Consider the following 24,273-nt stretch of genomic DNA (forward strand, 5'->3'; position numbering starts at 1 on the left):
CTCTCCCCCCTCCCCTCCCTCCCCCCCCTCCATGATAAGCAATCTTGTGGGAGTAAAACACCCTACCAGACTTGACCAATTCCTGAAAGCTAACATTACTCTGTTCATGAGGTTGGAGCCTCTACCTAAATCCCTTTTACTAGGTATTACTTTAAGGTTCTGTTACTTCAGCACTACCACACTGGGGGCCTGGCCTCTATAAAGCATACACATACACCTCTGGACAGCAGATCATATCTAAACCATAACACCATCCTAAGCAGACATGGAGGATCTTCTCTATTGTGGTAGCATTAGAGTCCAGAGCAATAGGAAATTTAAGACAGTCTTTCCTTTTGCATGCCAGTTTAAAATCTGGCTTTGAACATAGGACTCCTCTTTTTCATGGAACATTGTATGACAATATGAAGTAGTATCTGTTCAGTATCCAATCATTTTGGTAAAGGCAAGAAATACTGCAGGCTTAGAGCACTGGTGTGGTTGAGAAAGGCATCTTAGGGTCACTGAGATGTAGTGTATCACAGACAAGAGTGAGTACAGGAAGGTAGTATTAGGAAGAAGGATAGGAGAAAAGACTGAGTGCATGCATTCTTTGCTAGGTAGTGGAAGGAGTGTTTGTGTTAAAGTGAAGTAGTTGGAAAATAGCTTTAGAATTAGGAGATTGGGTTATACTCTGTAAGGGTGACTGAGTGCCTTAAAGCAAAGTAAGACAGAAGCAATGTGATGAAAGCTGCCACGGATAATCTAGATGAATAGCAGCCAGGAAGGTGAGGATGGACTGCTATTAGGTGTTGGCTGAGACAGTTAAAATTCCACAGGAAGAAATAAGACCAGGGCTAAAGAGATGATTTAAAAGGTGAAGAGCACTCGTTGCTCTTGCAGAGAATTTGGGTTAGATTTTCCAGTACCCACATGATGGTTCACAACCATTTGTAACCCTCATTCCTAGGGGTCCAATGGCTCCTGATCTCTGAGCATTAAGCATACATATGGAATACATACAAACTGCAGACAAAACACACAAAAAGTAAAATGAGTAAACCTAGTGATGTTAAAAGAAAGAAGATGTAAAGTGGGACGCTCAATTATTATTTTTTAATAGAGTCTTTTGTGTTCCTATTTATGGGAGTATTAAGGCAGAAGCGACAGCCTATAGGAACAATCAGTTAAAATTATAGAAGTATTGTTCTTTACTAAATTCAAGAAAACTTGACTATAAAACTGTGACATAGTTTGTACTATTTAATCCTTCAAAGTACTTGAGGAGAGAAAGAGAGAGAGAGAGAACACCATTTGCGTTGCTCATATATACTGCTGCTCTAAATAAGGTCTTGAGAGAAGTGTTTGAGATCAGGACTTGAAGAGGAAATGTTAATCTAGAATGAGAAGAACTGGAGGTAAAGGAAAGTTAAGGTAGAGAGGACCTTGGAGGTAGAATATTGAAGATGAATATTTCTGGTAAGGGAGTGTGTAAGACGTTAGCCTGTCAGCTAAGACTGAGAGACTAGCACTGCGGACTTGAAGAGCGTGGGAAAGACTTGAGCTGGCTGTGAGCTGGCTCTGGGTAGAGCATGTACAGACGTGCACATACACATGCTGAATGACAGTAGTGGCCACAGTCAACATGCTCATTGCTTATTTATTTTTGTTTTTATTTTTTGCTTTTCTTAATTTTTTATTATTATTACTTTTTTTAGATTTATTTTATGTATGTGAGTACATTGTCTCTGTCTTCAGACACACCAGAAGAAGACATCAGATCTCATTACAAATGGTTGTCTGCTACCATGTGGTTGCTGGGAATTGAACTCAGGACCTCTGGAAGAGCAGATGGTGCTCTTAACCACTGAGCCATCTCTCCGGCCCATGCTCATATATCTTGTGACCAACAGTACTCAGTGTTTCTGGTACAGGGCTAAGGAAAGAAGTTGACAGCTGTACAATGTTGGATGAGTTAGTGTCAAAATACTTGTGTGTGGCTCAGAAAAGGACAAAAAAGCCAAGAATAAAAGATTCTGAGTAAAGATGTAAGTGAAATTAAAGTTCTTAGAGAAGGTGGGACAATTCCAAATAGTAACGTACATCGATAATCTTACTGAAATATGAAAGTAATGAAGGATCATTCTTCAACTGAGACCTGGGTGTGAGAGGAATCTATTGTGGGCATTTCTCCTCAATAAAAAGAATAGATGAGAAAAATGTGAGCTATGTGCCAACTTCCAGGGCAGAATATCTACATAGCAAATAGCGGTGTACGGTGGACATTTACCTGTTTTTTTTGTTACCCTAGTGACTACCCTGTGATAAAGTGGTTAAACTATTGTTATTCCATATTATAAAAGATGATAAAATTGACACATACAAGGTAGTTTCCAGAAGATCATGTAGTATGGTATGCCCTTCTGTATCAGCTAATTCTATCAACTGCATATCAAAATATTTGGAAAAGTCTGAGTATAGTGACTTATCCTGTTATTCCAGCACTTTCAGGGATGAGACAGGAGAACCATTGAGTTTGAAGACAGCCACATATTGGGATCCTGTCTCAAAACCAGAACAAAGCTGGCAGGGCATGGCGGTGCACAACTTTAATCCCAAAGTGGCTCTCTGAATATAAGGACAGCCTGGTCTACAGAGTGGTGTTTCAGGACAGCCAGGGCTACAGAGAAACTCTGTCTGGAAAAGCCAAACCAACCAAACAAACAAACAAACAAGCAGAGAGTAGGAAGGTCTAGGAAGATAAACACTAGCTTAGATGGAAGGGAGGCTAGCTAGCATGGTTCATAGTGGAGGAGTAGGACGAGGGGGGAGAACGTGACCTTTGGTTTGTGGTACTTACCTTGGTCCTGGAGATGAGACAAAAAGGTACTCAATTTGTTTCTGGGACACTTTGTATTAGTGACCTGAAAGGGGGAAAAATCCTTTTTTGCTGTCTTTCTTCCCTGCATTAAGATTTATTTTTTTACCCAAGAACTATGCCATAGTCTTAGTTCAGCTCCAATATAGAAGAATTACTACATTCAGATTTGCTCAATATTGATATAAAATTTTAAATGCTAGTACCTGAAAGAGAAAGGAAAATTATGATAGAAATTAACCCATGCAAGGTAAGTAACCAAAGTAGAGTGTTGATTAACATTTAATCCTCTGTCTGAAGTGGGTACCTGAAGGGAGTTTGGATTGTCTCCAGGGTATGGTAGAATAAGCTGCAACCCACATTTCCAGACTTGACAGGCTTGCTTGAACTTTGTCCTACTTTGCAATATTAGTTTGAGGCATTAGAAGTTTCTTAGAAGACTACAGTCAAACTTTTTTAATGAAAAAATGTTAATGTGGCCAGAGCCTTTTCTAGCTTCCTTTCAGATGTGCAGTACCATTGGAATTGAATTTGTTGTAAAGAAAATTCCTTTGTAAATCTAATTTTTCTAAGCTGGGATAGTTTCTTGAGTTATGCTTTAGGAAGAATTTGTTAAGATGCTGCAGTGCTTTTTGAAAAGGTATGTTTAGTGCAATATGTCTGGTACTGTTAAAGTCTTCTGTAGGAGCCTCTTTTTGGTTTTTTGGGACAGGGTTTCTCTGTGTAGCCCTGGCTGTCCTGGAACTCACTCAGTAGACCAGGCTGGCCTCAAACTCAGAAATCCACCTGCCTCTGCCTTCTGTAGGAGCCTCTTATTTTTCAGGTTTGTGAGGTCCTAAGGAGGTCTTCTTACTATACTCTGGTTTTGGTTGGTTTTTTGTTTGTTTTGTGTGTGTGTGTTTTTGTTTTTTGGTTTTTTGGTTTTGGGGTTTTTTTTTGTTTTTTTTTTTTTTGTTTTTTTTTTTTTTTTGGTTTTTCGAGACAGGGTTTCTCTGTGTAGCCCTGGCTGTCCTGGAACTCACTCTGTAGACCAGGCTGGCCTCTGCCTCCCAAGTGCTGGGATTAAAGGCGTGTGCCACCACTGCCCAGCTTACTATACTCTTTAACATTTTCTTCGTTGAATTTCACTATTTATTCAGAGAATGGGTCTAGAAATAACTTTATCTTTTATCGCATATATTTACTTATTTAGTTTGGAGGGAGGATATTCATGTGCCATAATAACATGTGTGGTCAGAGGACAACGTGTGGGAATTTGTCCTTTACTTCTTCTGGGGATCAAACTTAAGTAGATAGGCTTTGTCAGCAAGTACCTAACTCTGACCCATCACGTGGGCTCAGAAGTAACTTTAAAGAGCCTTAATTCTAGGTGGGGGTTGGGGGTGTATACATACCTTTAATCCCAGCACTCAGGAGGCAGAGGCAGGCGGATCTCTGTATAGTCAAGGCCAGCCTGGTCTACAGAATAAGTTCCAGGACAACTAGGCTACACAGAGAAACAAACCCTGTCTTTAAAAAAACAAAACAAAACAAAAGAGCCTGCATTCTGAGTCTGCCTATAGCTCCAAAGGGTCAGGTCTAGGTTTACTAAGCAGCTAATAGCCAAATAGTCGACTCTGTGGACCAAGATCGGCTATTGAGGAGGATGCTATAGTACAGAGGTAGTGGTCTGATCCCAATTTTCTTATTCCTTTCTTGTGCTCTTCTTTGCCTTCCTCTCCTATATTCTTATATAATATAGGAGTATAATATAGGATTATCTTCATAGTATAATCCAGAGAAGGATTATACTATGAAGATATGAAAACCTTGTGACCTGAAATATAGAGGAAATCATGTTTGAACTTGATGAGACATCTGATTGTGTTCTTTCTTCTAGGATGCTCACAACTGTATTCCTGAGCTGGACAATGAGACAGCCATGTTTTCTGTCTACGACGGACATGGAGGTAACTTTAGCAGATCATATTGGTAACAATCTAAGACCCCAATCTCAGGCTTACTAATGGGCAAGAAAGGGACTCTTCGTTCTACGTTCCTTGATTGAACTAAGTATAATGGATAAGAAAATGTTAAGGAATTAATATACTGAAAGGAATGACAGTGAAATATTTTCAGGGTCACACTTTGCCATTGTTCTTCTATAGCTAGGTCTCAGGTGTGCTAAGGTGTTCATCACCTGTGTCCTTGTGTGGGGACACACTGTATTTTGTTAATAAAACCTTTCTTTTAGGGGAAGAGGTTGCCTTGTACTGTGCCAAATATCTTCCTGATATTATCAAAGATCAGAAGGCCTACAAGGAAGGCAAGCTTCAGAAGGTCTGTCTTTCACACTGTTAATTCTCCACTTGGAGGGTTCTCCCTTTTTTTCCAACCTTTGGCTTGTCTTTGCACTCTAGCTATTGCTTATCTAGTATATTTCTTTTTAAAGAGTTCCATGCCCCAAACAGGCCTCCCACTTGGGTATTTTTAGACTTACCTTATTCTCTCAAGTCTTTAAACCACTTTATCTGTGTGTCTTGATGTGATTGACCCTCTTGAATGTGCCCCCATGGCGTACCCACTACTGTGTGTATTGGCCAGTTGATTTGTATCCACTGTAGTTGTCTTACACTACTTTGCTTATATTCAGGCTTTACAAGATGCCTTCTTGGCTATCGATGCCAAGCTGACCACAGAGGAAGTCATTAAGGAACTGGCCCAGATTGCAGGGAGACCCACTGAAGATGAAGATGATAAAGAAAAAGTAGCAGATGAGGATGATGGTGAGTGTGTTGTCTGTCTGTGTTAGAAAGAAATGAACAGTTGACTATCAGTTCTGAGAAAGGATGGCTTCCTAGGGACCTGGGGAATTTTGCCATGAAAGGACACCACAAGAATCAATTAAGCTGGCTTATGGGGTCCCACAGAGACTTGAACCAACAATCAGGGAGCCTGCATGGGACTGACCTAGCCCCCTGCATATACGTTACAGTTGAGTAGCTTGGTCTTATGGGATTTCTAAAAGTGGGAGCAGGGGCTGTCTCTGACTCTTGCTGGCTTTGACCGTACCCTTTTCCTCATACTGTGTTGCCGAGTCCAAACTTAATAAGAGGTGCTTAGTCTTACTGCAGCTAGATATGCCATGTTTATGTTTGCTTGGTAGCCTTGGGGTGCCTGCAATTTTCTGAAGAGAAACAGAGGAGTGGATGTAGGTGGAGGCACTGAGAGGGGAGGAGGGAGGGAAAACTACAGTCGAGATGTAAAAAGTCAAATAAGAAAAGAACCCTATATGGGCTAGACAGTGGTGGAGTGCCTTTAATCCCAGCACTCAGGAAGCAGAGGCAGGCAGATACCTGTGAGTTCAAGGCCAGCCTGGTCAGAGTGAGTTCTAGGACAGCTAGGGCTACACAGAGAAACTCTTAACTTGAAAAACTTTTTTAAAAAAATGCTTACGCTTACACTATATGTCATGATAAGGAGAAGTAACCTTTGTTCAGTATATAGCTCTAAGCATTTTTGCTGGTATTATATTTTGTTACTCTGATGAGGTTTTCCTGGTTCCTGTTGTTATGTATGTGCTGACTTTTTCTTCAAGACTGGGGCAATTGTTAGCCTTGATAGCCATATATTACAACTTAGCCCTTTTCCTTAGCTATTATGTGGGCTTTCTGGGCCTCCGTCAGAGTAAAGGTTTCAACTTAATACAACTTAATACATAGGAGAGGTACAATGAAGAAGTATAACTGTTGTTCTTCCGACTAAGAAAGGAGTAAAAGATGAGAAAAAGTCTACTGAGGAAAAAATGAGGGACTCCAACGGTGAGCGGAGCCTTAGAGGTGGAGAGTCATGAGGAAGCTCAGCCGTGGGTTGTCAGTGGAAGGGCTGATCTGTGAGGAGTCAGGGGTGGGGCTCTGACGAAGCTTTCCCTGCAGTGGACAATGAGGAGGCTGCATTGCTGCACGAAGAGGCTACCATGACCATAGAAGAGTTGCTGACACGATATGGGCAGAACTGTCAGAAGGGCCCTCCCCATACCAAATCTGGAACTGGGACAGGCGATGAACCAGGGCCCCAGGGCCTCAATGGGGAGACTGGACCTGAGGACCCATCTAGGGAAACTGCTTCCCAAGAAAATGGCCCCACAGCCAAAGGCCACACAGGCCTTTCCTCCAACTCGGAACATGGGACTGAGGCAGGCCAAATTGGTGAGCCCGGTACTGCTACTGGTGAGGCTGGACCTTCCTGCTCTTCAGCCTCTGACAAACTGCCTCGAGTTGCTAAGTCCAAGTTCTTTGAGGACAGTGAGGATGAATCAGATGAGGTGGAGGAGGAAGAGGATGACAGTGAGGTAAGGGCTATGAGGGCAGACGGGACTGAGGTTGCTGTGAGGGCCTGTTTGGTACTTTATTGGGCTTGACAGCAAGCACCTAATTTGCCATCTCACCCCCTCTTCCTTACACCTTAAATCATTTTTCCAAGACTCATATATTCTAGGTTTTAGCCTTGGAGTGCATTGTCTCCACCATTACAAGTTCCTTTAACCCTCTTACCTTTTCTTTTGTTGATTTTATATTCAGAAAAATAGCTTTTCTTTAAAAGTTTTCTTTAAAACATTTATTTAATTTTGTGTTGTCTGTGTGTGCACCTGAGTGCCAGGGCATGCTTCTGGAGGCTAGAGGACAACTTGAGAGGGATAGCCTTCTCCTTCTACCATAGGAGTTCTGAGGACTGAACCTCAGGAATGGGTCACCAGACTTTACCCATTGAGCTATCTCTCTGGCACAACAGAGTGATTTAGTTCTGGCCTTTCAGGAACTGAGTCCTAGAAAACAGGAAGGTGGTTTTATTACTTTAGGTATTTGGGTTTCTCCTTTTTCCAACAATTTATTCTCTGGAAGGTGTTTTGACTAACTGGTTTGATCTTCCCCAGGGAAAATTCCCAAACAACTTTGCCAGTTTGTCATGCTTTTTCTAGCCTACCCCTTGTTTCATGATATTGAGATTGGTTATATCTTTGAGTAGACATTGGGGAAGGTGGGCACGGGGAGTCTCAATACCCAGTCTCAGTAGCTTGGATGCTTCCTGGTAGGAATGTAGTGAGGACGAGGACGGCTACAGCAGTGAGGAGGCAGAGAACGAGGAGGACGAGGATGACACGGAGGAGGCCGAAGAGGATGATGATGAAGAGATGATGGTCCCTGGAATGGAAGGCAAAGAAGAGGTGTGTGTGGGAGGGAACGAGTGACTTTGGAAAGGACAAGGGACAAGCATAAATCTCCTGAATTTGATTTTAGGAAGTATATCCTTTGGTATTTTAGTCTTTAATTCATGATCAGAGGATTAATTCTGCAGTAGAAACTCTTTTTTTTTTTTTTTTTTTTTTTTTTTGGTTTTTCGAGACAGGGTTTCTCTGTATAGCCCGGGCTGTCCTGGAACTCACTCTGTAGACCAGGCTGGCCTCGAACTCAGAAATCCGCCTGCCTCTGCCTCCCGAGTGCTGGGATTAAAGGCGTGCGCCACCACCGCCCGGCTTGCAGTAGAAACTCTTAAGGGTAGTCTGGCTAGAAATGCCTTGGAAAGGGCAAGGGAGCATGCTGCTGTCTCTGGACAGCCCCTCCTTCCTGTCTGTTAAAGCTCTCACATAGATAGTTGTGTCAGAGGAGTGCACTCCTACCTGGAAGCTCCCACAAGACTCCATTTCTTCCTTTTAAGCCTGGCTCTGACAGTGGCACAACAGCGGTGGTGGCTCTGATCCGAGGGAAGCAGTTGATTGTGGCCAATGCAGGAGACTCTCGCTGTGTGGTGTCCGAGGCTGGCAAAGCTTTAGATATGTCCTATGACCACAAACCAGAGGATGAAGTGGAGCTGGCACGCATCAAGAATGCTGGTGGCAAGGTCACCATGGATGGACGAGTCAATGGAGGCCTCAACCTCTCCAGGGCCATTGGTAAGGACTAAGAAACTAGGGCAGTCTTGGGGTCTTGTCCTGTGTCCCAAACTACCAATAGCAAAGTAAACCCTGAGCCCTTCAGAATAATCTCATACCTTCTTTGATCTTAACACCTCTGTGAAATGGTAAATTTATACTTTTCCCTGTGTTCTGGATGATAAAAAAGGCAGATGAGTTCTTTGTTCTGAGAGCAGATCTGAAAGTAGAAAAGATGGGACTTAAAGATTTGGCCTACGTCTAATACAATCCTGAGAATTATTCAAACTGCTCACGGCTCTTACCTTTCAGGAGACCACTTCTACAAGAGAAACAAAAACCTGCCGCCCCAGGAGCAGATGATCTCCGCCCTGCCCGACATCAAGGTGCTGACGCTCACTGATGACCATGAGTTCATGGTCATCGCTTGTGACGGCATCTGGTGAGCACGAGTAGAAGAAATACCCTTAAACACCCTGTGCAACCTTACTCTGTAAGGCTGGGAGCTACAGTAGGGTAGCTTCAAGACTGGCTTCCTGGTGAGTTAAAACCACCAAGCCTGGGCTGGAGACATGGCTCAGCTATTAAGAACACTGACTGCTCTTCCAGAGGTCCTGAGTTCAATTCCCAGCAACCATCTGTAATGGGATCTGATGCCCTCTTCTGGTGTGTCTGAAGACAGCTACAGTGTACTCACTTACGTAAAATAAATAATTGCTTTAAAAAATGTTTTGAGAACACCCACCAAGCCTCAGGCAGAGCTGAGGGTCATTTACACGGTGTTGACCTTGGTCTGCATCAGGGCTGCTGCCTACATGCCTCTCTACTCTTTGGTGGGATTAAGGGTTCTCACTGTTGTTTTTTGACCCAGGAATGTGATGAGCAGCCAGGAAGTTGTAGACTTTATTCAATCAAAGATCAGCCAACGTGATGAAAATGGGGAGCTTCGGTTACTGTCGTCCATTGTGGAAGAGGTGAGTCTAAAGTTGGAGTAGGGTGCCTGGTTTACACAGACACTTCTTGAGATGAGATCAGAGGCTCATTAATCACTAGACACACTAGAAGACCTTGACTAAAAAGGTGGATCTTCCTTCATTTCCCTGATGTGGCCTTAGGCCTCAGAAATTCACAAGTTTCTGTTTTGTGGTAACTGTTGCCTATTCCTTCTCTCCTGCCACCATGTATCAACAAGGACAAGCCTTCTTGTGGTACTTTGGTTCCAGGGAAGGGGTTCAAACCCCGTGGCTAAACTGCCTCAACCTTTTTGTAGCTGCTGGATCAGTGCCTGGCACCAGACACTTCTGGGGATGGCACAGGCTGTGACAACATGACGTGCATCATCATTTGCTTCAAGCCCCGGAACACAGTAGAGCTTCAGCCAGAGAGCGGCAAGAGGAAACTGGAGGAGGCACTCTCCACGGAGGGGGCTGAAGAGAACGACAACAGTGACAAGAAGAAGGCCAAGCGGGACTAGCAGTTGACCGGACCCTGCCCACCTGGACTGTTTTCTGAGCCCTTGGACCCAAGACTGAGTTTTGTCCTTTTCCTTTAGCCTTAGCAGTGGGTATGAGGTGTGCAGGGGGCTGGGTGGCTTCCCTCAGCCCGTTCCAAAGAGGGCCCTCCCTCTGGACGTGGCAGCCTGGGAGCCTCTGCTGTCCTCTCCAGCCTCCTCCTTACTCCTTGGGCTCATCGACTATCGGTTCTGTGCCTGTGCTCTGTTGTGTTGGAGGGAAGGACTGGTAGTTCTGATTTTTACTCTGTGAACACTTTATTTAAGGACATTCTTTTTTATTGGCGGCACTGTGACCCCTAGCCGCTTGCACCCGCTCTCTGTTGTACACTTTCAAGCAACACTTTTTCAGACTAAAGGCCAAACAAAAGCTAATCGTGCCCATAGTGTCCTTTTTTACTCTCCTACCCTGGCCCCATATGTGAGAGCTGTTGGTGTATGCCTGTGTGTGAGTCTGGAGCCTCTGGAGGGGAGCAGTGAGCATGGAGCAGGAGCTGGAAGTAGTAGCTAACTCTCAAGCAAGCAGCCCGCTGGAGGCCATCCTTCCCCTGTTCGCCTTCAGGCATGACTTCCTAGTTCGTAGACGGGGGAGGGGGGGCAGGGTACCTTTTGCCTGGTTGGCTGGTCGGCTGACTCATTCAGCCTCTTGATTGGTTGGGTAGCAGCGCATCACAATCACTTCCTGGTCATGCTGCGGCTGCGCTCCCCTGGTACAGCCCATGAACTACACGACCCGTGTTGCTCTGCGGTGGCGGAAGCGGAAGCGGGTACGGAGGTACCAGCTGGTCTTCGGAGGGGGGTAGGGGGCTCCATGAATGGAAGCGGCGGCGGCGGCGGGAGCGACCTGAGCTTGGCTCCGGGGCCAGGGCCAGGGGCTGCCCAGGGCCCGCACCGGTGTATGGGGGCGGCTCGTGGATCCTAAGAGCAAGGACCGACGGCTGGGCCGAACTGGGAGGGGCGGGGCCGGGCGGCCTCGGGCCGGAGGCGCGTCGGGCTGGAGCCGGTCACGATGCCCCGAAGGAAGCAAAGCCATCCACAGCCCGTGAAATGCGAGGGGGTCAAAGGTCAGGGGTCAGGGGCCTTGAGCGGGGAGGAACAGGGGTGGGGTCAGTAGAGTGGGCTCAGGTCAGAGTGGAGGGGGACTCCTGAGGGTTAGGGGCGGATGATCTGGGATCTTAGCTCCCTACCAAAGTATTAAAGGAACCTGAGGGTCATCGAGTACGGGAAGTGCAGTTCACAACAGCTGGCTCCCTGGTTCGGATTATGGGTACGGCTTGGGAGGGAGATTCCACAAGCACCCTCCCCTCTTTAGTGGATACTGAAGATTCCTTCGACGAAGGACCCGGGGCCCTGGTGTTGGAGAGCGATTTGCTACTAGGCCAAGATCTGGAGTTTGAAGAGGAAGAGGAAGAGGAGGAAGGTGACGGCCACAACGACCAGCTCATGGGCTTTGAGAGAGACTCTGAAGGTGCGTTTAAGGGTCGTGGTTAAGGATTCGTGGCTATTGGTAACTCAAGCCCTTTAGAAGGCGGTGTCAGCGACCAAAACACCACTTCTTTCTACAACCTAGGGCTTCCTAAAGGTCCCTCAGCAGCATCATTTTGCTGAGGTGAAGTTTTGGGTCTGGGCTAAAGGTGGTGTGAATACAAGGGTAGGTAACCCCATTTCGCTTACGTGCACCTCAAGAGGTTCATGGAGGGGAATTATGTAAATAAGCTACTCTTAAAACTCTTTGACGGGAGCAGTAGATCCTTTTGTACTGAGGTTTCAGTTTCTACCCTTAAGTCTCTCATTTACTTTTTAAAGTCAGAGAAAACCATATAAAAGAATCTTACCTTTCTGTGTAATTTTCACTACTACGTTGTTTCCACTTTCTCCAAATTGTGCCTACTTGAGATGGCTTTCATTTCATAATCAGCCTTATATAAAAAGGAGCCTTACTAAACCAGGGCTTACAAAAAAGATCTCGGGGTCTTTTGGAACTCGGGCTTGAGCCATGGTGGATGGGTTTTTTTTTTTTTTTTCTTTTTGGTTTTTCGAGACAGGGTTTCTCTGTGTAGACCAGGCTGGCCTGGAACTCAGAAGTCCACCTGCCTCTGCCTCCCAAGTTCTGGGATTAAAGGTGCGCGCCACCACTGCTCAGCTGATGGTTTTTTTCTTATTTCTGTTTCACCAGGAGACTCTCAGGGGGCCAGACCTGGACTTCCCTATGGGCTGAGTGACGACGAGTCTGGGGGCGGCCGGGCACTAAGTGCGGAAAGTGAAGTTGAGGAGCCAGCCAGGGGACCAGGGGAGGCCAGGGGTGAGAGGCCAGGCCCAGGCTGTCAGCTGTGTGGGGGGCCGACAGGTGAGGGGCCGTGTTGTGGGGCAGGAGGGCCGGGTGGGGGGCCCCCGCTGCCCCCACGGCTACTGTACTCATGCCGGCTCTGCGCCTTCGTGTCCCACTACTCGAGCCACCTGAAGCGGCATATGCAGACACACAGCGGGGAGAAGCCGTTCCGCTGTGGCCGCTGCCCCTACGCCTCAGCCCAGCTCGTCAACCTGACGCGACATACCCGCACCCATACTGGCGAGAAGCCCTACCGCTGTCCCCACTGCCCCTTTGCCTGCAGCAGCCTGGGCAACCTGAGGCGGCATCAACGCACACACACAGGGCCTCCCACTCCTCCCTGCCCAACCTGTGGCTTTCGATGCTGTGCTCCACGACCAACTCGGCCTCCCAGTCCCACAGAGCAGGAGGGGACAATGCCCCGGCGATCAGAAGGTAAAAACACCAGAGATCTTGGGACATGAGTAGGTAGCATTAGGGATACTTGGATTAATGGCCCCTATCTCATTGTTCCCACAGATGCTCTGATCCTTCCAGACTTGAGTCTCCATGTGCCACCAAGTGGTACCAGTTTCCTGCCAGACTGTGGGCAGTTGCGGGGTGAAGGGGAGGGTTTGTGTGGAACTGGATCAGAACCACTGCCAGAGCTACTGTTTCCTTGGACCTGCCGGGGCTGTGGACAAGAACTGGAGGAGGGTGAGGGCAGCAGGTTGGGAACGGCCATGTGTGGGCGCTGCATGCGAGGAGAGGCTGGAGGAGGTGCCAGTGGGGGACCCCAGGGCCCTAGTGACAAAGGCTTTGCCTGTAGTCTATGCCCCTTTGCCACTCACTACCCCAACCACCTGGCTCGGCACATGAAGACTCACAGTGGTGAAAAACCCTTCCGCTGTGCCCGCTGCCCATATGCCTCTGCTCATCTGGATAACCTGAAACGGCACCAGCGAGTCCACACAGGAGAAAAGCCCTACAAGTGCCCCCTCTGTCCGTATGCCTGTGGCAACCTGGCCAACCTCAAGCGTCATGGTCGCATCCACTCTGGTGATAAACCTTTCCGATGTAGCCTTTGCAACTACAGCTGCAACCAGAGCATGAACCTCAAACGTCATATGCTGCGACATACGGGCGAGAAGCCCTTCCGCTGTGCCACCTGCGCCTACACCACAGGCCACTGGGACAACTACAAGCGTCATCAGAAGGTGCATGGCCATGGTGGGGCAGGAGGGCCTGGTCTCTCTGCCCCTGAGGGCTGGGCCCCACCTCATAGCCCACCCTCTGTTTTGAGCACTCGGGGTCCAGCAGCCCTGGGTGCTACTGGTAGCAGGGCTCTTCATACAGACTCACCTTGAACTAGGTTCTTTTACCCTGGGCCCTAGGAATTAGCCCTACGCCTCCTGCATTTTATACAAATGGACTAGAAACACCTTTCCCTCTCCCCCGCTGGTCAGGGGCTCCACACAGACTAACCTAGGCACTCTATGGGCCAGCCTGAATCCCATGGTCGGGGCCATATAGACCAGAGGCCTCATCTTGGCTCGTGTATCTGATGAGCTGAGCGATGAGGACCTTGGATTCACCGCCACTGCTCCCAGGGGCCATGGATGAACTGGTTGGGAACTGCCCAGCCTTTTACTGTTTTAACTTATTTCAGTGCTTTATAATAAAGGAAACACTAACAGAGCCATGTCTATGCTGAATTGGCAATGGCAGCTATTTAGGCCTTCCCCCTTGTTGTGACAGGGGCAGTGAGAGGGGAACCAAAGGTAGGCGGCAATCAGGCTGAGTTTAATGATGGGGGGCTGCTCAGACCATTCCCAGACCTCTGCCCACCGTTTGCCCATGGAAAGCTATAGTTCCTCTCCAGGGCAAGTAGCCACGTCCCTTGGACTTTGTGCAAAATACTAAATGCTAATTTGGCATCAAGGGCCAGCTCTGAAAAAGAGACAATGATCTTTTGTGTAGCCAGCCCAGGAAAGGGAAGGAACGTTAGGAGGCCCCTGGCCAAGAGAGAAAGGAGAAGTAGGAAGGGAGTAGGAAAAGACTCCCGAACGTGGGAGCATAGGCACAGGGCAAGTTTGTATAAATCTCTCAGGTAGAGGGCAGACATCCAGCTGAGATTACAGATCCTCATCTCCAATGCCCTCGAAGGCGAAATTGCCGTGGACGGCACTGGCACTGGCGTCTGTGCTGGGACTGCCAATCCCCCGCAAGCTCACGGCACTCAGTTTACTCTGTAACAGAGGCAGGAGGCGGGTCAGAGGGTGGCAGCCTGTGAGGCCCCTACAGTCAACCTCACCAACCCTGTATGTAACTCACTGAGAGTTTGACCATGGATTCCCGGCTGGCATCTGGTGACTCCTGGGGAAAAGGAGGCAGAACAGTTAGACAGGAGCAGAAGGAAGGCGAGGCTGAGCTGGGAGCCAAGGTGCTAAGTGACAGTAACTTACGAGCAATGGTGGGGACTTCACTGCTTGCTGGCTGTCTGAACGTCTCAGGGTGCCCCCCACCCGCCGACGCAGCATCTGAGGATAGACCCAAAGTGCTAATACAGACAGGAAAATCGACTTCAGAGCCCGACCACTTCCCCTTCCTCCCAAAGGGAAGCCTTATTCCTAGGACAAAACAGAAGAGCACAGCCACTTAGCTGCTCAGTCTCTGCTGCCTACCTTCCTGATACTGCCTCCAGATTTCTTCACCATCAGCTCGTCCACCATGGACTGCAGGCAGATGCTCATCATGATAGCCTGAGGGTAAGAGGCGGGCTCAGTCTGACTAGAGAAGTCATCCCCACCCATATCTACAACTTGGACTCCCACTCACAGGGAGTCCTAGAAGCCTAGACCTGGGAACCTGAGGGTAGGCTCATACCTGTGGGCTAGTGATGGTGACCCACTGTAGCCGGTCCTTGCTCATGAGGTATTCAAAAGCCAGTTCCAGGCGCACCTCACCCCGACCCCGGCTTGGACTGCTCGTGCCCCCACTGGGGAGTGGCACCTAGAAGAGGAATAGGGCTCAGGCTGAATTCATCTCAGTCAAGTTGTGGCCCTCTGCAGTCTGGAAGCTTAAGGCTTGCCAGGTCTCCACCTCAGAATGCCTCCCATTCTCATCCCCATTCACAGAAGAAAGCCAGGGGTGCTAATCCCACCCATTGGAAAGCTGAGGCAGGAGGGTCATGAGTTCAAGGAAAACTGGCCTACACGGTTCCAGGTCAGTAATAGGAACATAACTAGACGTTGTCTCAAAAAAAATAAATAAATAAAAAGAAACTCACAGAGGAGGTGACTCGCCAGCATCGCATTCGGGTAACCCGGAAAGAGCCTTCACGGAGTTGCTGGCCTGGCAGTCGCAACTGGAGACTGAGCTCACTGTTGCCAGCACTGACTACAACAGGGCAATCCTTCTCTGGAAAGTCAGCCACACAGGCATCAAAGCGCAGATAGCCATAATGCCGCAGCGTTTGGGCCAGCCGCAAGAACTGAAAAACGGTCACCAGGTTTGGTTAGTTACAAGACGGGGAAGTAGCTCAGAGCTAGTAACCCTTGCAAAGAGACAAGGCAAAACCAGCTCACCTCCTTTTTGGAGACCTTCTCTTGCAGAGATTTGAGCTGCCGGTGCTGCTCCTTGGTGACCAGGATCCAGCCATGCTCGATGTCTGACACCGTCTATATACAGTGGAGACAATGAATGGAAAGATAAGAGCTCCCAGTTAGTACTTGCAGTGAAGTGATCAAAGTAAGCTCTGTCAGAATGAGCTGAGAGCTACTTGCAGTGAGACCTTGACCATAGCAGTTTACAGAGTCAGTGTCAGGAGCTCTGACCATATTCTAGGAACTTTCTCCAAGGCCTGGGAACCAGTCATGGAGATTTCTTGGGACAGTGGAATACCAGAGTCACTTCAGGGCAAGGGTTCTGGGGCAGCTCCAATCTCACCTGAGCATAAAGCAGGTTCAGGCCAACCCGGTTCTCCATGACATCGTCGTCATAGGCAGAGTCCCAATAACTGTGAGGCCAAGAGGTGGAAATGGGTAACGGGGCTAAGCAGAGGCAGAATGGAAAACGGGCAAGCAAACAATTGCAACTATGGGGTAATTAATGGTGGTCCAGAGGGAGATTGGTGGGAGGTGTGGGTACAACATCCACTGTTGCTCCCTCGGCAAGATAAAGCTACTTCAGTATGTGGCCCAGCCATCCAACCCACGCCCTCTCCTGCTTTAAGTGCTTGAAGGCTCAGCCCTGACCTCTTTCTGAGCACAATCTTATACTCTTGACTCCGAAGACTGGTGACAGATACGTAAGGCAGCTCAAATTCCTGCAGCTTCCGTACAACTAGAGATAAAAAAAGGAAAGCGTGATCAGACTAAAGAGGAAGGGAAAGCCACGGACGTGCTTGGAGGAAACGTCCCATCCAGACATCAGGAACTCACTGCCTGAAGTGCAAGCAGTAAAGGCCAACGACACTCACAAGAAAAGGCTCCATCTTCTTTTTCTCGAACAAGGAAGAGACTAAAATATCCGATCAAATCATCTGGAAGATCCAGCTTTGCAGCCACAGCCTGAGAACAGGAAGTACAACTTATCCAACCAGCTATTTTAGTGCAGAACCTAGTGTGCCCTGGGCACTTGGGCCGTCTTCAACAAACACCTCACCTCCAGGACATCTTCGGTCTGGTCAGAAGTCAGCACATTGACCAGAACTTTCTGTCCACTGCTGAGCAGGACCTCTAAGGAGACCTCCTCTGTGGGGACCTGTTGTGTCTCCTGCATGAACAAATGATGTTTGGGCACTGCTTTGTTAATGTAGGTCTAGGGTCCAGCTCAGATGCACCCCACTTTCCTAACTCCCTCTGGTATCATCCTTAAATAAAGGCTGGCCTTCTCTTGACTTCAGTGGTACAGCAGAAAATTTGTTCTATTTTTTTTTTTTAAAAAAAGGAAAAGGTGCCAGGAAGTAACCATGTAATTAAAATGACATGGTCCCCCATCAAGTCCTTCTCTTAAATATGGGTTCTACCCAAAGCCTTACCTGTTGGGCCCGACGTAGAAAGCTATTAAAGGTCTCACTGCTCCCAAGCAATGGGTCCTGCCGAACTGTGGGGTCAAGAGAACAATATTCTAGTAACTTAAGACTCACTCTTGGCTTCCCGAGTCAGCCTTAGTAGGTCCCCCAACCCCATTTCCTGGGCTGATGGTGGCCTGCCACATCCCCCAGCTGGCCTCACCTCACATACTGTTTGCATAAATTCTTCACCTGCCCCACCCATGGCTGCCATCTAGTTGGGTCCAGTCTACAGAACTAGGGAAATAACAATGATGTTAATCTAAAGCATATCAGATACAAAGTTCTCCCCACAAATGAACTCCTACTTCTAGTATTTCTCATAGAGATCACTTTCCACATTGCTTTACTAATATGGAAAGTTTAAAATCCATGATGGCTATTCGCTTTGCTGATTAATATCAGACAAGAGACTTCCTAAATCTAACCATTAAAGATGGGGCACCTGACAGAGCCACTTGATTGAAACCTTTCCCCGTGCTCCTCAAGACAGCCTAGAGCTCAGCCATGCACTCACCAGCTTGCATGTACTTCTCTAACTGCTCTCTCCTCTGTTCTACCTCTGCAGGCGTCAAAGAGAAAAGCTTCTTTGGGGGGAATGCAGGAAGCACATTGGCCCCATACTCCTTCCGAAGCTATGTAGAGAAAGAGATACAATTCTTCACATAAACACAGGGACTGAGAGGTGACACCTAAGATTCACCCAAGTCCTCCTGGGTTCCTGTAACAACTCTTAAAAGAGGACGCTGGCAGAGTCAGGACCCCAAGGGTCTTACGTATAAATTCTTGTATGTATTAATGTGTATGAGCACCTTCATATTATAAGATGGGTTTTCATGGGATCCAGGAGCCCCTTGATTTACCTAGCAAGACTATTCAGTAGAGAACATTTTAGGGAACACTTATGTACACAAATAATAAAGTCATAGTATGCTCGGTATGAAGGGACTTTGCTGATCAAAGAATCTATTTTTCATCTGGAGAAATTGAGGCCTGAAGAAATTATATAACTTGCTCAGGACTGACAGTTAGTAGAAACGGGGCTCTCTACAGAGCTCATGATCTGGTGAGGAAGTTGGAAATATTGCAGCAGTAGTACCTGGTCACTGAAAGGGACCAAGAACACACGAGGAAAATCAGTGAATGGTTGGTATTAAGCAGGGGAACGAACTTCAAGTTATAGTTTAGGTGACAGAAGGAATGTGCTTTGACTAACAGGGTTCAGGTTTTCCATGCAGGGCAAAGGATGAAAGAGCAGACAGCTCAGAGAAGAAGGAACGATGTAAATATAGGAAGAGCAGGAACTGAGAGACAAGCCACTCAGAGTTTCCAGAAATGTCACGCTAACAAAGTCCACCTTCCACTGTAGCAGTGATTATAAGGGGATGTAATGAAAGGGGATTAATGTCCATGGGTATGGAAGGGCTTGAAGCTGCATCTAGAGACGGGTGCTAGTCCCACCTGCTCGTGCAGCCCCAGGAGCTGGCTGTAGCGCACCCGACAGTGCAAGACTCCATTCACGTGAATGTTATAGGCCTGAGGATACAAAAGCAGGCAAACATCTCAGGGTCGAAGTCCAAACCACCTCTTGCCCCCAGAAAACTGGCCGGAAGTTGCCTGACAGATCCGTCTGCGCAACGCTCCGAGACTTCCCGGGATTTAGCCTGTTTTATCCCCCAGGGCTGGGTTCCAAACAGAAGGCCCAGTCCAGAGGCAATTCGGGCGCTTGTGCGGCAGTCTCCCTCCCGGAGATGACAGTAATGCCCACCACCAGAGCAGTCGCGGCCTGGCCGGGGCAGCAATCGCCCAAAGAACCTATTGGAGTTTGGGGTGATTTCAGTACGAAGCTGAGACATGAGATGGCTTCCACTGAGGTTCGAAGGCTGGAGGCCGCTCCGAGAGCTCCAGCCCGTTATCCCCGCCCCGGCCCAGCTCTAGCAGCTCCTCACCACATAGGCGGAGCCGCCGCTGTCCCCGCTGCGGGACTCGGTTTCAGGAATGGAAAAGTGCATGTTCCCTAAGGCAGAGCTCCGTACTACCAGGGCCGCAGCGGCTCTGCCCGCTCGCCTCCGCCACTCAGCGCGTCTCCGCAGCCCAGCTCGCCATTTTGGGGGGCCTGAACTCCGAGGTGGGAAGGCTGTTGGACGTCGGCTTTGCGAGCAGCAACCTCGGCATGCTGGGAGCTGTAGTCGAGGGCCGGAGACTATCCTAACTGGGAACCTAACATCCCTTGGTCCTCACCGCGACCCGTAGTCTGGGGCGGGACCCAGTGCATGCCGGAAATTGTAGTCCGCTGGGAACTGACTCCGCGGGAGACGTCTGGGGAGCTTGCAGCCCAGGTGGCGCTGTAGTGTGAGTGACCTCGGGCGGGAGGAGCCTAGGACCGACAGTCATGGCTGCGGTGGCGGTGGCTGTTCGCGAAGGTGAGTGAAGGGCTAGATGCACCAAGTGGTAGAAGAACAGATGAGCACAGGTTCGTTCATGCGGGGTGCCGAGCGCATTTGGGCCTTGCCGCCGGTTTCCTGCTCATCGCGGGACTCTGGTTTACAAGATCTAGGGCGCAGCCGGGTGCTGCTTGCCGGCTGTTCCCAAAAGGGTGACTGACCCTTTTCCTCCCGCGCCTGTCCTTTGATCCTGCCGCGCAGTGCGTCCCCACGCGGATCCCGGAGCGCCTCGCGCCCGGCAGCCGAGCTGTGGTCATGCCAACCCAGCAGCCAGCTGCGCCGACGAGTCTCCCCAAGTCCTCCCGGAGCCTCTCTGGCTCACTCTGTGCCCTGTTTTCTGATGCAGAATCGAGATCCGAGATGAAGACTGAACTTTCTCCTCGGCCCGGGGTAAGCGAGGGAGAGACCTCCCAAGTCGCCTGTCAAGAGCTATACAGAAAGCTGTGTCACCTTCATTCGATCCCATCTCCCATCCTTTTCAGTTCATTTCTTAGTAGAACTAGATTTTACAGACCTTAACGGTGTGTGACTATGACTCTGAAGAAGTTTCTCTCCTTATTTATGTAGACTTGTAACAGAAGTCAGAGAGTGATAGGGGCTTAACCTTGTGGGAATCTAGTTAGCATCAGTATTGTTGATAAACTTTTGGAATTGCCTGAGGTAGAGCAGTTCCCGTGTCTGTGTCTCAGGCAGCGGGCCGGGAGTTGACCCAAGAAGAGAAGCTTCAGCTTCGGAAAGAAAAGAAACAGCAGAAGAAGAAACGGAAGGAGGAAAAGGGGGCAGACCAAGAAATTGGTTCTGCTGTATCTGCAGCTCAGTGTCAAGGTGCGGGGACTCTTTAAAAAGCTGGGGTAGGATGCTGGTTGAGGGATGGATTTGCAAAGAGAGACAGAACAAAGTTGATCTGAGCAAGTACAAAAGAGGTTGCTTGGAAGGCAGAGCCAGGTGGGTGGTGGCTGGTGGTCACAGAGCACACCTTTAATCCCAGCACTAAGGAGGCAGAGGCAGGTGAATCTCTGGTGAATTCCAGCCTCAGTCAAAAAAGGGAAAAAAAATAGATAAGGTAAAAGGGAAACTTTGGTAGGAGCAAAGAGATCACCATCCTAGGAATTGAGCACCTTCTCTGTCTGCCTTTAATAGACCCAACCAGAGAATTCCCAGGACCTGGTAATCAGTTGGGAGGCACTGCTGGGGAGAAACTTCCAGCTGGAAGGAGTAAGGCAGAACTTCGCGCTGAAAGGAGAGCCAAGCAAGAGGCAGAGCGGGCCCTGAAACAGGCAAGAAAAGGGGAACAAGGAGGGCCCCCTCCTCAGGCCTGTCCCAGCACAGCTGGAGAAGCCACCTCAGGTATCTATCTCCTCTTGAGCTCACACTCCAGTTACTCCAATTCTCCTGCCAACACGGGCTCCCCATCTTACCTTGGGAGACAAGGGTTTAAAGTTTTTCTGTGAACTCCATCCGTGCCCCTGCTGTGACTCCCCAGCTCCATCTTCCCAAGTCCCTGTGTGCTGTGCTGTCCCACACGCACTGATCATATCATCTCAAGGTGTATAGAGTCTTGAAAGCATATCCTTAACTTTCAGGAGTGAAGCGTGTCCCTGAGCACACCCAGGCTGATGACCCCACACTTCTGAGGAGGCTCCTTAGAAAGCCAGATCGACAACAGGTAGGAAGTTGGTTTGGTATCTGGACAATTGCCTGGGCAAAGAAAAGGTCTGGAAAAGCACAGTGTATTGGAGTCAAAGAAACGAGTTTACTTTATTTCTACTTTATTTCCCACTTCGCCTCATTTGATTACATCCCTTTGTTTTGTCAAGGTTCCTACACGAAAGGATTATGGATCCAAAGTTAGCCTCTTCTCCCACCTACCCCAGTACAGCAGACAAAGCTCCTTGACCCAGTACATGAGGTAGGATCTTGGTGTAACTTTTAAGTCTGAGGAGATTGAGGAACCTGATCAGTGTTTAAAGTAACTGGAAGTTTGAGATGGGATGTGTGGGTGGGTGGGGTACAAACTCAAGACAAAACTGCAGGAAATGGGGGAGCCCCTGCTAGTGAAGGCAGATCCTTCTCATGAGGGGCAGGGGCCAAAGAGGTACTCAAGTTCCCTTAAAAAGTATGTGATACCACCGTCCCATCAGCATCCCATCCTCTGTGATCCACCCAGCCATGGTGCGACTCGGTCTGCAGTATTCCCAGGGCCTCATCAGTGGCTCCAATGCCCGGTGCATCGCTCTGCTTCACGCCCTACAGCAGGTACATCCAGTTCTGTTTTCTATGACCCTGCCCCATCTGTCCCATGCCCTAGTACTGCCCCAGCATGATGGTCCTCTCGGGGACAAAGAAGCAATGACTCTCACAGTCTGAACACTTCCCTAGTGAAGCTTGCCCCTGTCCCATATTAGAGACCTTCGTTAAGGAATATTTTCTATTCTATAGGTGATTCAGGATTACACAACACCTCCCAGTGAGGAACTCTCCAGGGATCTTGTAAATAAACTAAAACCCTACATCAGGTAAGAACAGCCGTGCAGGTCCATTTGCACCTTACCTAGTCCTTTCTGACTTGACTTTGATCTTACTCTTCTAAGTCCTAACCTGAGGTATTGTTATTGCAGCTTCCTAACCCAGTGCCGCCCCATGTCGGCAAGTATGTGCAACGCCATCAAATTCCTTAACAAGGAAGTCACTGGGATAAGCAGCTCCAAGCGGGAAGAGGAGGTGATGAAGGATCCTGGGAGTGGGAAAGGCATGCACCTGTGGTTAGGATAAACAGCATGTTCTGAACTCCCAGAAGACGTGTATAGACATGCCACAGGGCCCTAGTCACAGCTTAGGGGAACACTTAGGTGCTTGCACTCAGACCTATAGTTATATATACTTATGCAAGCAAATGGCATGGGGATTTTTGTTTTAAGACAGTCTGTGTAGTCCTGGCTGACCTAGAGCTCAATAGATAGGCCAAGTTGGCCTTGGATTCAGAGACCCTCCTGCTTCCCCGGTGTTGGGATCAAAGGTGTGTGCCACTATGCTTGGCATGTGTGGCATGTCAACCAGAGGCTGAACTGTGTCTATGTTCTCTCAACATTTAGGCCAAGTCAGAACTTAGAGAAGCCATTGACCGGTATGTGCAAGAGAAGATTGTGCTTGCATCTCAGGCAATTTCACGATTTGCTTCTAAGAAGATCAGTGACGGGGATGTGATCCTGGTTTATGGATGGTATGGTCCACACCCGACTGAGAAAACTGGGGAGGGGATGTCAGAGGAGAAGGCTGCCTTTGCCTTCGTGTGCTGCCAGCTTTAATAACATTTCTCCATCCTGGGGAGGGGATGTCAGAGGAGAAGGCTGCCTTTTCCTTCGTGTGCTGCCAGCTTTAGTAACATTTCTCCATCCACATCTAGCTCCTCTCTGGTGTCAAGAATTCTCCAAGAGGCCCGGGTCGAGGGCAGGCGGTTTCGGGTGGTGGTGGTGGACAGCCGACCTCGGCTGGAAGGAAGGCACATGCTCCACTCTCTTGTCCGTGCTGGGGTCCCTACCTCCTATCTGCTGATTTCTGCAGCCTCCTATGTGCTCCCAGAGGTGAGGGTTCTCACAGGATAAAAGAGAAAGATATAGTAACATTGGCATAAGTATTAACTTTTGTTTGTTTTTTTTTTTTAAAGAAAAACAAAAAAAGGCATTTATTTATTGTGACAGGGAATAGGAATAGTGTTGGGTAGGCAAAGGCAGTGTGCCCCAGTCTCCACATGGAAGTCAGGAGACCATTCAGAAGAGTCAGCTCTTTCTTTCTCTTCTTTCTTTCTTTCTTTTTTTTTTTTTTTTTTTTTTTTGGTTTATTGTTTTTTTTGTTTTGTTTGTTGAGACAAGGTTTCTCAGTGCACAAGTCCTATCTGGCTGTTCTGGAGCTTGATTTGTAGATCAGACTGGCCTTGAGCTCACAGAGATCTCCTGCCACCATACTGGACTGAATCAATTCTTTCTTTCCACTATTCATGTCTCGAGGATAGAAACTCAGAATGCCAGCCTGCACAGTGACTTTACCCAGTGAGCCACCTTAATGGCCCTTACCTCTTATTTATTTATGTGTTTGTTTGTTTGTTTGTTTTGGGGAAATAGGGTTCTCTGTGTAGCCTTTTTTGGAGAGGAGGAGGGGAGTCAAGGTCTCATTGT

At 48.3% G+C, this 24,273-nt stretch overlaps 4 protein-coding genes across 5 annotated transcripts in view; 3 read left to right on the forward strand and 1 right to left on the reverse strand.

Moving 5' to 3' along the window:
* Ppm1g (protein phosphatase, Mg2+/Mn2+ dependent 1G) overlaps positions 1–10,650 on the forward strand; it is a 19,566-nt gene extending 8,916 nt beyond the window's left edge. The window contains exons 2-10 of the mRNA XM_028782812.1: positions 4,737–4,806; positions 5,091–5,176; positions 5,490–5,622; positions 6,772–7,187; positions 7,929–8,060; positions 8,552–8,786; positions 9,078–9,207; positions 9,637–9,739; positions 10,036–10,650. Coding sequence (XP_028638645.1) covers positions 4,737–4,806; positions 5,091–5,176; positions 5,490–5,622; positions 6,772–7,187; positions 7,929–8,060; positions 8,552–8,786; positions 9,078–9,207; positions 9,637–9,739; positions 10,036–10,239 — 1,509 coding nt within the window. The 3' untranslated portion in view covers positions 10,240–10,650. The remainder of the gene's footprint in view (positions 1–4,736; positions 4,807–5,090; positions 5,177–5,489; positions 5,623–6,771; positions 7,188–7,928; positions 8,061–8,551; positions 8,787–9,077; positions 9,208–9,636; positions 9,740–10,035) is intronic.
* A 372-nt stretch (positions 10,651–11,022) lies between these two features.
* On the forward strand, positions 11,023–14,281 carry Znf513 (zinc finger protein 513). The gene is made up of 4 exons (XM_028782821.1): positions 11,023–11,339; positions 11,588–11,743; positions 12,452–13,039; positions 13,124–14,281. The coding sequence occupies exons 1-4, from the start codon at positions 11,285–11,287 to the stop codon at positions 13,948–13,950; spliced, it is 1,626 nt and encodes a 541-aa protein (XP_028638654.1). The 5' UTR covers positions 11,023–11,284; the 3' UTR covers positions 13,951–14,281.
* Positions 14,282–14,365: 84 nt separating this feature from the next.
* Snx17 (sorting nexin 17) lies at positions 14,366–19,829 on the reverse strand. Its single transcript, XM_028782822.1, has 15 exons — positions 19,607–19,829; positions 19,119–19,193; positions 18,175–18,292; positions 17,625–17,689; positions 17,249–17,359; positions 17,064–17,154; positions 16,840–16,927; positions 16,532–16,601; positions 16,171–16,263; positions 15,873–16,076; positions 15,470–15,595; positions 15,268–15,345; positions 15,049–15,123; positions 14,918–14,959; positions 14,366–14,832 (listed from the first exon to the last, which is right to left on the reverse strand). Exons 1-15 carry the CDS (start codon positions 19,667–19,669, stop codon positions 14,719–14,721), a joined length of 1,413 nt encoding a protein of 470 aa, XP_028638655.1. The 5' UTR covers positions 19,670–19,829; the 3' UTR covers positions 14,366–14,718.
* A 103-nt stretch (positions 19,830–19,932) lies between these two features.
* Positions 19,933–23,792, forward strand: Eif2b4 (eukaryotic translation initiation factor 2B subunit delta). Of its 2 annotated transcripts, XM_028782834.1 has the most exons (11): positions 19,933–20,080; positions 20,448–20,491; positions 20,791–20,926; positions 21,242–21,448; positions 21,685–21,767; positions 21,919–22,010; positions 22,243–22,357; positions 22,541–22,617; positions 22,720–22,822; positions 23,194–23,321; positions 23,505–23,783. In XM_028782834.1, exons 1-11 carry the CDS (start codon positions 20,050–20,052, stop codon positions 23,701–23,703), a joined length of 1,215 nt encoding a protein of 404 aa, XP_028638667.1. In that variant the 5' UTR covers positions 19,933–20,049; the 3' UTR covers positions 23,704–23,783. The 2 variants fall into 2 exon arrangements, with proteins under 2 accessions (XP_028638667.1, XP_028638666.1); XM_028782833.1 differs by lacking the exon at positions 19,933–20,080 and having other exon boundaries at positions 20,357–20,491; positions 23,505–23,792.
* The last annotated feature ends 481 nt before the right edge of the window (positions 23,793–24,273 follow it).

This window comes from Grammomys surdaster, unplaced genomic scaffold (genome assembly GCF_004785775.1).
Source record: "Grammomys surdaster isolate TR1022 unplaced genomic scaffold, NIH_TR_1.0 885, whole genome shotgun sequence".
NCBI classification, from domain to species: domain Eukaryota; kingdom Metazoa; phylum Chordata; class Mammalia; order Rodentia; family Muridae; genus Grammomys; species Grammomys surdaster.